Consider the following 15,060-nt stretch of genomic DNA (forward strand, 5'->3'; position numbering starts at 1 on the left):
AGAGCGCTTTGTTTCATCAAAGTGTAAAATTTAATAAAAAGTAGACGACACCGACATCGTAATTTTGAATTATGACTTGAAATTCTATCTCAAATAAAGTTTTAATTAAAAATTTAGAGATTTATTTTTCCTACCCGTTATTTAATTTATTTGGCCGTTTTCAAAGCCATTCCAAAAAGATTTTCCGTTTCCAGACTTACTGGGGAGCATTAATCACGAATTTTAAATGCAAACCAATTACATTCACAACTTTTTATGAGAATAGACCAATTCCTTACTTACATCACGCCTTTGTTTCACACTAAACATAACATTCCTTTAATACTTACCGGCCCACCTTCGCGATGATCTACGGATAGGGAAAAAGCAAGATCTCTTCGTTACAAATACTTTATTTTATTTTCTTTCTTTAAGTAACAAAATTTAATCTTTTCACGTTCTCTCAAAAAAGTACTTTTAAATAAATTTTTCCTAACTGTAAAAGTCAGAAATGATCACCTACAAATAAAAACCATAGAGGTAACACCACCAGCAACGTAAAACATGAATAGGGGTTTTCTGTCTGGGCTCACAATAATAAATTAACAATCGTGAAGGATTAGTTTATCATTAAACGAAACGATTTATTTACCTACTTTCATTTGCAAGGATTTTGTACACATTTTTGTAAACATTTACAAATGATAAAAACATGTAACAGAGTTGCGAATATGTAATCCAGGCTTTTCAGAAATCAATCAATTATATGTACCAGCCTAATTTTTTTGAAAAAAATGACCTGCCCAGTGTCCACTCTAAGGCTGATTTGTATTTATTTTATGAGGTGATATCAAATCATTTAAGGAATTAGTTACCATTGTTTGCCCTTTCAAAGTAAAACTCTATTTTCTTCGTCACGTTCATGTCAAGGCAGCTCCGATCGTTTTAGTTGTAGAGTTTTATACAGAGTGGTACAAATTCGTGGCCCATCATTGGGAACTCCGTAACGTCGAGGGATACAGTGTATGTTAAATGGCGGCATCGTTGCCCATTTCTGGGATGAAAAAAACCCAATTTTTGTAAAAATTTTGAAAATAACTCATATATCAACGAGAATCTGAATATGTTACCTCATAATTGGGACACTACGTGTGCGTATCTACATGGCGAGTTATACCCCTGCCTACAAGCAACCACCTGAAGTTTGTGAGGATGGTACCGACCACGTGTGTGTTTTACTTAGACCATATAGTAGTACATGGACTGCTATTAGCCCTATGCTTTCAATACAAAATGGGTGGTCACGGATAGAGGGCACCGTAGTCTTAAATATACTCTTGATCATCTTCTATACGTCCACAAATAAGAAGAGGTTTGTGAATTTATAGGTTAACAGTGTCAAATCGTTTCTAATCGGACAGCTTCGTACAGATTCGTTTACCCTGAAACTCACATACCCAGGCGATGTCCTTGACCATATTTTAGTTACAATTAGCAGTCCGGTCTAAGGTGTTTTACGAAAGGTATTTAAGGGATTAAAAAATGCATGTCGTAGGTTGGTGTCAAAAGCTGTCCGATTTATTATTATATTTATTACTTATTAGACTGTCAAGCATCGGAAGTAGATCGTTGTGTATTTACTTACCGTATGGAAAGGTAGCAGTCTAATAATCAGTGGCATCTGGGTAGGTGACTTAGTTGTCATCAGCAATTACTCTATTCTAGAAAACATGCGCTTTTGTATGTAATGTAATTTCGCTATGTTCGATTAAAAAAAAAACGCATCATTCTATGAGGTGTGCGCGGTTCACATTCCCACCAGCAAAACGCGCAACTTGCATGACTGAACAGCAACGGTTTCTATAGTCTTGCCCCTAATCATGTTATACACTTGATTTAACGACGCCTAGAGAGCCTAAATTAACAGATAATTGTTTGTGTCTAGGTTTAAGTCATATATATATTAATATATTGGTAAGTATTATGATTCATAATTTCAACAGTTCTTCGGCGATTAATATGGGTTAGGCAAAACCGAGCCGCTGAATATTTATATTGCTGTGTTTATTTTGTCTGGCAGGATGAAATTTTCGGACATCTTAATTAAGATGGACAAGGGCGGTCTCCTTTTTATGTAATTAACTTTTGTAATTAAATTTTATTAATTTGTTGTTGGTCTATGTAACGGCATGGAGATTATTATGGTATACGAGAAAGCGGTCAAGGTTGATTTTGTTTACATTTTTATTTTATTTAACGTAGAATTTCCGGCAATTTTGTTCGGTTTATGTCTGTTATCAAATGTAAAAACTTAATTTAATTGACAGGTGGATGCGATTTATCACCTTTTCTGTGTAGTTAAGAGAGATGAAATTTTATTTTTCCTAGAATTTTTGTTTGGATTTTGCAACGGGAGGAATTACAAAATCTACAAATAAGGGACAAGGACAATCCGAGGGATCTTGATCTAAAGTAACTGTTACTCCCCAAGCTAGCAGGTATGGGTTTAATTATAGGGTGGAAAGGATCAGGGCGCCAAGAGCGTACAATATCGAGTAATTCAGTTATCGTGGTGACTGTCTCCGCTCTAAAAACAATTGTTTGTAGGACAACTCGGTTATTACAAACAAGAAATAAAACAACAATACACGGGAGGGTTTTTATATTGGCAAATAAATTCCCTAGTTTAAATGAGGAGTGATAAAATAAAACAACAATACACGGGAGGGTTTTTATATTGGCAAATAAATTCCCTAGTTTAAATGAGGAGTGATACATCAGGAGGCAACGGGCTACACAAGGTTCTATAAAAAATAGTTACTGTACTGCAAGGGCACAAGGGGATACGAGAAAGATCTTTCTTTTATCTTTGCTACCCAATATGTCACCTAACCTAGGGTATGCTAATGCAAAGCAAAACTCTTGTTGACGCTTCACAAGTAGGTGATTTGACTATTATACGTTCGAATGAGTCGCAGTAGTTCAGACGGATGACTATATAAAAGTTGTAGTTTTGTGTACCTTGACACAACCTCTTAAAAACAGGTACGTTATAATTGAAATTTACATAAACATTAACATTGGTAAATAGGAAGACACGAAATGGGAACAATAGACGACACAAACAGGAAACTTCTGACCTTTATTGGCTGATCACCTTAGCAGATGGTACTAAATCGAGGGGTAAGCTTTATCTGCAGCCTCCTACTCTTCTTATCAAATGTTGTAGCGGCCAGATAGAGGATCAGATATGCCTAAGGGTTTGTTGATCAGCCGAGAGATGTTAAATGTCGTTGGATATTCAGCGTATAAAAAAGAAGCTAAAAGGTAAGTCAACTAAATGTGGAACAGGTTATTAAATATTTACCTCGCAGGTGTTACGAGCTTCTTAACATGTGCACCGATATTTAATCCGTCGAAGCGAAATATAGCTCTACCAAAAATACTACTAAAGGGTAGCAACTACTGAGCCAACTTTCCAAAATTATTAATCCTTAATCAAGGTATTCAATGCAAGTTTATAATAATTGCGAAAAGTGGCAAAAATCGTGTGCTTGATTCTAATACTTAATGCAGAATGCTCTTGACCCACGGGCAAAAATGTGACACAGATAAGGGGAAAGGAATGTGACCGGGATTTATCAAATGGATTAGGGGTAAACTTCACGAAACATTCAAAATAGGAAAGGGACAACACAATTAACATACAAGGATTTAATGAGATTAACGTTACAATTTATCTCTTAATGTCTGATAACAAATCGAATACTAAAAATTATTGGACCTCTATTTTTTCAGTTATTATCGTACGTTGAGGGAGGTCTTTGTTGTCAACTGCGTATGATTGGTTGTTATATTTTTGATTTTTAGAAGAAGGGTTTCTTCTTAAATAGGACGTCCAGAAAAAAGCGCCTCCTTTTGCCACGTTGAAAGTGGAACTACGTTTAGTTGAAGTTTTTAAAATCGGCTTTACACCAAGTTTAGGGCCAAAGTGCGGCCAATTTAATTCATTTTTGATCGCAAGTTTGCCTATACCGACAAGGTTAATTCCGGTGACGTCGTGACGTGTAACCTATTACTTTAAAAACCTGCATTTTGACACACTAATAATACAAATAAATAGTACAAGTAAAATGCCAGCGACTGCGCTGCTTCTTACTTTATTAAGCGAATGCTACATCGAGTGTTGGGTACAACGTGAAGTGTACTGTACGGGCGTACACACAACAACATCAATGCATTAGACCGCGGCCTGGACAATCTTATAATGATAACTTAAACGTTCTACTTTCTACTACTATAGGTTCGTGTTTATAATTCAAATAAATTCCTTGAATGATTGGGCATCCCTCATATTTATATAGGCGAATAAAGATCTTTCATAAACGTATTCGGTCAATCAAATATTTGGGCAATACGGATATCGCAATAAAGCACATAGGCATAATTCACATAGTCGGAGATTTTGGGATATTTTCGTTTCGTCCCATTGTAGTTTATTTTTTCTCACGGACAGTTTAGTTTAACATATTTGTATTGAGTGTGTTATCAAAGAGTATTCTTTGGTTATCAAAGAGTATACTACGTTATATACTCTGTGGTGTTATTAAGAATTGATTCACAGAGTAGGGAAATAGATCATAGTATTGCAGTATTTTTGCAACAGGGTACGAGTATAACGTTTTGGTAAAAATAGATTCAAAATATTGTGATAAAACAATAAAAGAAAGATTCTCTTTTCTTCCCTAATTGAAAGTGAACCCTAAGCTAACCCCAGTTCATGTTACGCCTTAACAAAATAATAACGATTTATAAATTTTTCTAATATAATGTGCTTGTCTCTAATCATCTTAATCACAATGGCTGAATATTCGATGTGTTATAATGGGCAGTCGTACAACGATCTACATAAAAATTTAAATAAACTTAAGCACGAAACATAACCGTATTGTTAAAGAATACTTTTCGGCAATGGCTTCATATATCACATGAAAACAACTCACATATTTCATATTCGTAGCACCTTCACACGGGATGGTATTTAAAAAAGTTCATTTTTATTGTACACTAAAACTCTAACTTCCGCGTCGATTCTCAGGTTACGTATTTGGCTTTCTTGGGGTAGTGTAGAGGCGGACCAAGTGCCGGGGGATACTTCGCCGAATTGCTGTTAGCTGCGATATCATCTCGAAATGCTAAGAATCCTAGCTGGGCGTGCGATGCCTCGTTCAGTGCTCTGGAACGGATGCAAGCTCGATACTGGTCGGCCGTTAGCTTTTGTCCTCCCGGACTTCCGGAACATACCTTCAAGAAAAATAAATATTGTTACTTTTCTCATATAGAACTGGAGATAATTGTATTTACTTGGCTAAAATAGCCGTGAGCCACGCTAAATTGCAATCACAAACTGTGGACGTAGGAAATCGCATTTATATGGTCCCTGTAGGGAATGGCCTCAAACTAACATCCATTCAGTATTGATTAATCTCGATTACTTAATTTTTAGCTTGGGGTTTTCGTTCGTTACATTAGTTTACTTCAAAAAAGAAATGTGAAGTTTTGGTGTATATGTTATGCACAAATATCGAAAACGCCAATGAGCGAAAATAACACACACAACGCGTTATGACCAAAGCCACGGTCGTATACACAGGTCGGGAAATTCTGTTGTTTTAGATGAGGCTCTACGTGTCGTCAAACTCGTAGTCCTTCGCTTAGCTGCTACCTACAGGTGGCGTATGGATCTAGGGATGGTGATTATTTTGAAACCGCTTATATCCGTATAAGTATACGTAAACATATGTCCCGTTGGCATTTAAGCATTCCGTATATGTATTTCGCACCTAGGGTGATGCAATTGGTCAATTTCAAGTCTGCAGCCAATCAACATCAAGAGTGCGAGACGGATATACGGAATGCCATTTGGTGCGAAACACAGGCACATAATGCTCAGGAATATGATGTTTTGATTTTTCAAATCTTCAATTATATGAGTAAAAAATATGGCTTCATAGGAAGCTTAAATTAAAAAAAAATTCAAACGTAAAGAAACCTTATTTAATAATTATTATCTATCATATTTCTTTGTTTATACACATTTAGTTACCTCACACCTCACCTCAGTAAATAATAATAAGTATTTAAGTATAGTATTGTGTGTCATGTTTAATGGCATTGGGCTTATTGACTTTTACGTTTGCCGTCAAATTTCGCGCTCGTTTCTGTTCTCACTCACTCACTTTCAAGGTTTTAAGCAAAGTCATTTTTGAGAACTTAGCAGCTTATAATATTCACATAAACAGTGACTGATAACAAGAATCATGCTCATTTTGCGCTTGAGCATTCCGTGTCTGAGTTTCGCACTGAATGGCATTCCGTATGTGCGTTTCGCACTCTTGGCGCTGATTAGCCGCAGACTTGAAATTGATCAATCGCATCACCCTAGGTGTGAAATACATACGGAATGCTTAAATGCGCCCCTTGGCGCAGATGGTGTAACCGTTGGCTTACATCGCGACAACCCAGGTTCAAATCCGAACGTGTATGCTTTTTTTTTCTATCGTTCATTAAATTGATGCGACTTTTTGCATTATTTATTTGAATTCAGAGGAAGGATAATAGTTATAATGTCACAATGGAAAAGATACTACGGGAGGCTTAATATAATACAGTAGATAGAATAGGTACATTCAATTGAGAAAATTTGATTCGAATTATTCTCTATCTGATTCAAAATGCGCTGTCAAAACTTCGGGCGCGGTTAACGGCAGTTTTTTACCCAGCAAATCTGAAGAACGGCTACGCTAATAATCCGCATTTTGGCCAGCAGCTGTACGCAATATAACGCGCAAGCAGCAAAATGCAAGGCACTACAAAAATACCATGTGCTTCATAAATAAAACACACGCCGCTGACCGGCCAGCTAGCTCTGTTGACCAAATAGCAAACAGCGGAGAGAGAAAGACTAATGTACAGGGTTGTGGGTAACAGAATTAACTTAATTGGTAATTTGCACTTATAACTCCTCGGTCCAGCCTAGGTCGTCAGTACTTCCTTTTGGTCGCTTCACTTAAAATCTCTTGGGCGCCACCTAATTCCAAGTTAAGTTTCGCTTGCCACTACCGGAACTAGGAAAGGTAGCTTTAGCTTTAAAGTAGGCAACTGATAACCCACAAAAATAAGTGTTTATTGTGTGCAATTGCACCTGCATACGTAACCACAACACAGAAGTTATGTTCCCCAAATGGGAATCAAAAATCAATAAAGTATAATAAACACGTTATGTAAAAACTAAACAACCCCAAGTATAAGTGTTGAAATAATTATCCCAAATTCCAAGGTTTACATAAAATTCCCCCAATGAAATATTACATAAATTTAGTAGCTGAAACTAGTTCACACCAAAAATCCTGAAAGTAGGTATAGAACACCCACTACCGTTGCACAGTGATTGAGTTTAATGGGTTAAATTGACAGTGGATTGAATACCTTGATTGGTAGCTTGTAGGGTATCGAAGTTTAAATCATAGTATAGAGCTCTGTCCTTCACAGGTGATTTACTTCACATGAGTAAATGCAGTTAATTAAAGCAAATTAATCCCTTTCAATTTCAAGCGTACTAATTAAGAGTAATATGGGTGGCTCTAGTGTTCGGCCAGTTAACATTTACCACATAAGTATGGGTTAAACGAAATGCAAATACACAAAGGCAATAGTTTAAACAATAATAAGATATCACCACTACGATAGGTAGGTCTCTGGTTCCTAAGATTCCTGGTGTACGTGTAAACGGCTAACGGTTTTCTATGTACCGCAACAGGTGTCAAAAGGGTTGGTGTCCGCAGTATCTGTTTGGCTGCGCCTTAGAGATAGTAACGTTTCGATGGCAGATTTTACAGTACACGGAACTCCTGCATGTTGTCGTTTAACGTAGATGTGTTTCGCTTAGAGAGTAAGTAGAAGCTACGGAATCGTTGGACTTCAACTCCTTACAAGGACTCTAAAATATAATGTAATTATGGCCACGGTTAACCAAATATAATGCGCTAACCTCTTAAAGCAGAGAGTACACAAAAAAAAAAGAACTTCGTTAAAGTAAGGTAGCCTTCTTATACCATAAATACGATGGATTCCCCCTAGAAATAGAAAGAAGGTAAAGTGGATTCGATCACACGGAGTATAACTTACGATTAAGGTGGCTTGAAATTTCTCCAGTACAAAAAAAAATTCCTTACAGAAGTTTGTCCCCAAGCATTAAAACGAAACTGCTTAGTGCAAACATTAATTTGGGTTGACTTGGTTAAAAGATGCTTTCACAAGGGTGTTCGATCCAAAATCAACCACTGGAAGATATAACAAGCACCCCCAACTCGGGATCATAAATCGACCGTCTTTCTAAAGCAGATGGCGAGAAAAAAAGACGCTAACTTTCTTGTTTCCGGTCACGATGCAACCGACGACGAATAATTCCAACCAACCACGAGAGCCGATGGATATGTCAATACCATAAATGGTAATATCTAAATGCTTATCGATAAAGGAAACGAATTTAAAACCAATGACAGCAAGGTATCGAATTACAGTAAACTGACGTCATTGATCGGTAGATCGAGAAACTAAAACGGGCAGGCGACACAAAAATATAAAAGTAACTAGAGAATTGACATATTGGTTGCACTCAACGATGCGCGAACATGTAATACAGGGTAATGGAAATAGAAATATGACTACAAAGGTTAATACTATTTTAAACTGTTACAGCAATTTACTCAACGGAAATTTCTTGTGCTTATGATGTGTCGCTGTCCTGGTCGCTGTTGTCCGCTCACCGCGCTAAACGTTCAAACAACTTTTTAGAATCGCATTCATCGCAAGCATCCACTTTTCACGCATTTCTGCATCTTTCGGCACTTTAAAAACAGAAGGTTTTGTTTAACACTTTTGTACCCCGTTTTACATTTCGACACAATGCACTGTTTCCTCATTTTTGTCAAAGCAGCGGTTTTTGGCGTAGCTGTAGAGGTTCAAGGCGGCGGTAGTCCTTGTGTTTACAATTACAGATGATTACATTACAAGTCAGCCATGACAGTTGTCAACGAACATCCCTCGACTCATGCTCCGCCCGTGACGGCTTTACGGTACTCCTCGATCAACGACGCGTAAGAGCCTCACTTCCCATATAGAAAATAGGCTCGAGTTTCCAGACCTGTACCTATTATACGGCCGTGGCCAAAGCTAAATGACCAAACACCGAAATTAAATATGTTGACGTGTTATGGTCGTTAACTTACGCCCACAACGCGTTGTGGTCATTTTAAAAGCGACCAAAACGCATTTTGTTCGTTTGAATAATAATAATAATAATAATAATAATAATAGCATTTATTCCCCATAGGTACATTATCTCATGTTACATACACATATAAAAATATAAAAGACGATTATAATTCTAACTTAAACCATTGAATAAGTATTATTCAATGCATAAACTTAAATTCTGAGATGTGAGGTAGGCGTCAGAACCAGAATGACCATAATACATTGAATTATTTATTAAATGACAACATATTTAGAAAATATAATATATTTTGAAAATAACCGTCATCTACACGTTGTTTCGGTCCAAACACCAAAAATTATAACGGGCCATCCTGTATATTCACACTTATGCGCTTTGTGAGAAAGCGGCATCCGACACCGCGCGTGCCTTCATTCAACCGTTAAGTGAAACCATTGAATAAGTAATGATTACTTATTCAATGATCTTACCGATGGTGGAGTCAAAAGTTCAAACCCGAACTGCGGGTGAACGGGACGTCGGAAGTGAGGATCGACAAAGGGAATGTGGTAGTCTTCAACAAGATCTTATTGATGGTGAAGTCAAAACTGGCTAATGGAATACTGATCTGCCACACCAGGACTGATCATTTTTTATATCATTCTCCAACCATCTTCCGAAGAAATATTGAATTTTTCTTTGTCTCTGTTCATTTTCTATATAAACACATACTAAAATATACTTAATTTCAGTAGCTCAAGGAAAAGCATATTATTATTCATGACCGACTGGATTTGAGAAAATTTTAAGTACAAGGGGAAAAATTAAATTTTTTTAATTTTCTTTGAAATATAAGAGTGTAATTAACATTTACTTATAATAAAAGTTTGTGCCCAATCGCACTTATTTCGAAATTAATTAATTGAGTGTAAAATGCAATTCCACTACCGACTTTCCTGAAACCCTTAAAGTATCCAACTTGATTATCTAATATCTTATAATTAATATTCAATTGACAATTATAATTAACTTCTGAAAGGTGAGTATTTGACACACATTTCATTCAACATGAGAATTTCATAGGTTTGTATAATAAATATTGGTTTTGCCTTATAATAGGTACACGATAGGACTCTAGCGTAGAGTGTGTTGCCGATACGTCAGGTGTGATATTATGTGTAACCGTTGAGTGAAAAAATATCGTTATTCAATGGTGTAACAAAATCAGTTTCAGAGAATGTGGTATCCCCCGACAAGATCTTGCCATTGAATAAGTAATATTATACTTATTCAATGGTAAGATCTTGTAGCAACAAAGGGAATGTGGTAGTCGGCGACAAGATCTTGCCATTGAGTAAGTAATATTATACTTATTCAATGGTAAGATCTTGTCGGCGACTACCACATTCCCTTTGTTGCTACCCAGGTCCGACGTCCCGTTCACCCACAATTCGCATTTTAGTGGATTTCACTAAATACTCGCCACAAAATAGTACTCACTTTTTGGGTACTTCTCATAGCTTGGCGACACGAGAAGAGAGACCGCGATTAGAACTCTAAGAAACTTTTGGCCGCCCAAAGTCGTACCCCTCGAAGACGCGTCCGAGGAGGACAAAATGTGGCAAATTGATATTATAATAGACGCACGTAGTACCAAAGTGGTAAACGACTCGACATTGACAGATTAAATGCAACATTTTGCTCCCTTATGCTGCAGACCCGTCGAGTCCGTCCTGCTTCACAGAAAGTGTATATCAAATCTTCGTGTAAACAAGTTATTCCTGTTAAAAGTATTCCGGACACCGGACAAACACATTTTTGGCTGGATACGTATTTGATCAGCTGCTCAGGAGACTTCTTAAGTTGTAACGAATCTTCGTTTATACCGCAGTCCACATATAAATTTGGGAGAAAATTTGAATACTCACTTGTGAGCAGAGTTGGACTGGGTCACTGGGTCAACTGGGTCACTGGGTAACGTCATACTCACTTCAGTTTGACCCAGTTTGCCCCAGTTTGACCCAGTGATCCATTTTGACCTAGTGACCTAGATTGACCCAGTGACTCAGTTTGACCCAGCGACTCAATTTCACCCGGGCACCCAATTTGACCCAGCAACCTAGTTTGATCGAATAACGCAGTTAAGTCAGTGACCTCGGTTCAAGTGTACAGATTATGAAATAAATGAAACCGAAGACTGGTTTGTTGAAAATAATACTTGGTTGCTTGACAACTGCCATATCTGATGTGTTGTTTGCTTTAATACTGCCGTATAAAAATGTCCATGTCCCGAATGGTATTGTAGTAATCTTATTTCTAAACAGTGCCCTCCTTCATTTCTTTGCTTCAGAGCTTACCAGTTGCTTACAGGTGTTCATTCACATTTAATTCTCTTTTACTAGTTAGCTTAATCCAAATAAATCTATTCTCTAAATACTTTCATTGACTACTTGACTACAAACTATAAACAATTAATGCAGTTGATTTTTTAGGTATTAGTTCTCTTGCATGAAATCGATCAATAATAATATTTCGTGTGGGGGCTGTGCAATGAAACACTACAAAATAATAGTATATTAAGATACAAGTGTATAATCAAGTCTTTAAAGCACGCGCAACGAGTTTAAAGGCACGACGCAAAGCGGAGTGCCTTTAACGTTGCAAGTGCTTTAAAGACCAATTATACACGTGTATCTTATAGTATTTTTATTATACCTGCAGTATAATTTAAAAATAGGAAATACAATGAAATCATATTGACGTTATACTCGAATACATGTCTAATTAAGTGGGCTGGGTGTTCGTAATTTCACGATTGCCATGGAAATGTCACTTGACGTTTTGCTTATAAAAATCATTGTCTTTGTGAATAAAACGATTTCCGTTGAAAAAGATAATACACCGTCCATTAAATCGCTTGTTGTAAAATCTAAACAAACGTTGGTAGGTGTAAAATCTCAATCCAGTAAAGCTTATTATCAAGAATATGAAAAGTTGTTTCCATGGATGAATAGGAAGTTACTTACGAATAAAGTCTTAAATGCATCGATAATGCTGGCATATATGAAGGAAATGTCAAAGGTATTTAAATATTCTATCTTTTGGTGCATTCATTGAAAACTTCACTTATTGCTGGGACTAAAAAGTGGAACAGATTTGGAAGCATACCCTAAATTACGCGCGTTTGTAAAAGCTTCAACCAAAGGATAGGTACAAGCCAAAGAAATGTTCTGCATTTATAGAAAGCGACCTAAGAGGATTTTTTATTTCAGCCTCAGATGACAGTTTCAAAAGTCATACTTGAAGTATCGTTACTTAGCAACTTTAAAGCACGTGTGTTTTAAAGGCCTTTTTTCGCACGCATTTGAGTGTTTAAAACGGAGATTGTGATTCAGGTATAATAAAAACATTATTCTGACTACTTCCAAGAATGGTTAAAAACTGCGCTGTAAACAATAATGCCTGCAGCTTATTGTATATGTAAGTGATCTTTAAATGAGTGTAGGTATCTATACCCAATTTATTTTTACAGAAGTCATAGATTAAAAAACAAAATCTATGCAGCAGTGTATGTAATTGCTTCTTCGCAGTGCTTTGTATTAAAGAGAACAAGATAACCATTGCTTGAAAGCCATAAAGCTGAAAACTATAAAAATTCATTTTATTCTTAACAAGCTACGTAGTGAGAACCTTTTGCTCATTGAAATCGAAAGTGTGTAAGTAGGTATGTACGTGGATTGTGCCCATATTTCAGAAGCAGCGAAATATTTTGAGTTTTGAGAAAACTGGCTGTTCAATCCTGAAAAGACAATTATTCTTACGCCCTACTGTGAATGATAGCACACGCATGTTTCCTCTGCGCTGACAAATCTTAACATTACCTAAATGATAAATTCGGGCGATTAACCTTCGGGGACACACGGGCAGATTGACACAGCAGTGTGTTTTTTATATGGATATTTTCCAAACGCGAAGGGGACGGGATTGCCCCGGTGCAATAGCTGTTCGTTTCTGCACACCGAGGCTTATAGTCCAGGAGGCAGCGACATTTTTTGTGCACTCATTTCTACAAAGCTGATATTCTGCCATTTTATTGTTTTTATAGTACAAGTAAACAAAACGGTAGTCTACCGCGTCGGCGGTGTTGCCTAAATTTGCATCAATGTTCTGAACATGTTAATAAATAATATGTATATACATGCCTCATTTCTACAAGGAAGAAAGTTTGTACAGTAATTAAGTATACCTAAAAATGAAGTATGGTAATAGTCCACCGAGATGGAAGCGTTGCTATCACAAGTCTACCACCCACGCAAGATGCATAAAAAATTATTCGATTGAACTTATTTCTACAAAGATGAAATTTTTGTTGGAAAAAGTTTATGTCATAAGAAACAAAAAAAAATGGTCTACACCGATCGCGTGAAGTTGCTAAGGTCTCGGTAGACACGCTGGAAGGTACGATTTTCCGAGCGCAGCTGCTGCACTGCTCTGCTAAAGGTACCTCTAAATTATTATATACACGGGCATAAAATAAAAATATTTCAAAAACGAACACAGGCAATTAACATGGGAGAAGGTTTTTTGCAGATCGTTGCTCCCCATGATAATTTAGGTCTTGGTGGGTTTATAATGACACTAAACCAAAGAAGATTCTTTTTCTTTATCTAATGATATACGAATTAGTTCATTTTCAGTTGTACTTCTCATTATTAACGATCCTCGAGATTGTTTATAATTTTGTGTTGCTGTCTGTCTCTCCGTCTGTCTGTTCGTCTGTCCGTGTGCACGATAACCCATAACTGAATAATATCATTGACATTCGCTATTTTGTGTCAAAATGTAATGCTACTGTTCATAGAAATTCGTGAACAAAAGTACCAGTTTCCATACAATTTTTTGACAAAAAAAGCCCGGTAATTTGATAACTATGCAAAAAATTTAATTGACTAACCTGTTGAGGAGCGAGATGTTTTCAGTCTCAATTTGAACGTTTTTCCTATTTAGCTTTTTTCTCACAGTCACTTGTATGTAATACTCATTATTTCTAGGTAATTTTTGTGGTGATGGCATTTTCAAAATTTCTGCACATAAAGTCGAATTTGTGGTTGAATTGGAGTATTCGTAAAAAATGTCTGAATGGGGTGGAATACTTCTCGTTTCTTGGAACGTTTGATTGCAGTATGAGGTAATCTTCTTTGTAATTTAAATTTTGAAAAATGTATCAGTCATTTTATCGACAAAAAATAACATGGTTACCTTGTTTTGAGTAAGGCAAAGGAATTGAATTGATTCTCAATAACTTTCGATTGCCGCTTTTCATAAACTGATATTCATTTCCAATTGAATAACGAATAACGAATTTTTGATAAAAAAATACGATACAACTGAACACCGAACTATTCTCGAGATCTTCACGCATCAATCATTTTTACAACGCGCCTTAAGGGGTTGATTCTGTCCCACCAGATCGGAATAGCTTGTAAAACAAATTGTTTGAAACGGAGTTAGTTTTACTTTTATTCGAGGTGGCTAGATACAAAATTTCGCTTAAAAATCTTAACAAAAAAAACATGATTCACACGGACAGACGAACAGACAGACGGAGAGACAGGCAGCAATACAAAATTATAAACAATCTCGAGGATCGTTAATAATAAGAAATACAACTGAAAATGAACTAATTCGTATATCATTAGATAAATCTTCCGATTGGTGTCATTATAAACCGTTAAGACCTAAATTATCATGGGGAGCAACGATCTGCAAAAAAACCTTTTTCTCATGTTAATTGCCTATGTTCG

The 15,060-nt window shown here is 36.5% G+C and overlaps 1 protein-coding gene across 1 annotated transcript in view; it reads right to left on the reverse strand.

Moving 5' to 3' along the window:
• Window positions 1-439: 439 nt before the first annotated feature.
• LOC116163942 (chondroitin sulfate N-acetylgalactosaminyltransferase 1) overlaps window positions 440-15,060 on the reverse strand; it is an 85,774-nt gene continuing 71,153 nt past the window's right edge. Inside the window, exon 5 of the mRNA XM_031478071.1 lies at window positions 440-5,283. Within this exon, the coding sequence (XP_031333931.1) occupies window positions 5,074-5,283 (210 nt within the window). The 3' untranslated portion in view covers window positions 440-5,073. The remainder of the gene's footprint in view (window positions 5,284-15,060) is intronic.

Source organism: Photinus pyralis, unplaced genomic scaffold, assembly GCF_008802855.1.
Source record: "Photinus pyralis isolate 1611_PpyrPB1 unplaced genomic scaffold, Ppyr1.3 Ppyr1.4_LG2, whole genome shotgun sequence".
NCBI classification, from domain to species: domain Eukaryota; kingdom Metazoa; phylum Arthropoda; class Insecta; order Coleoptera; family Lampyridae; genus Photinus; species Photinus pyralis.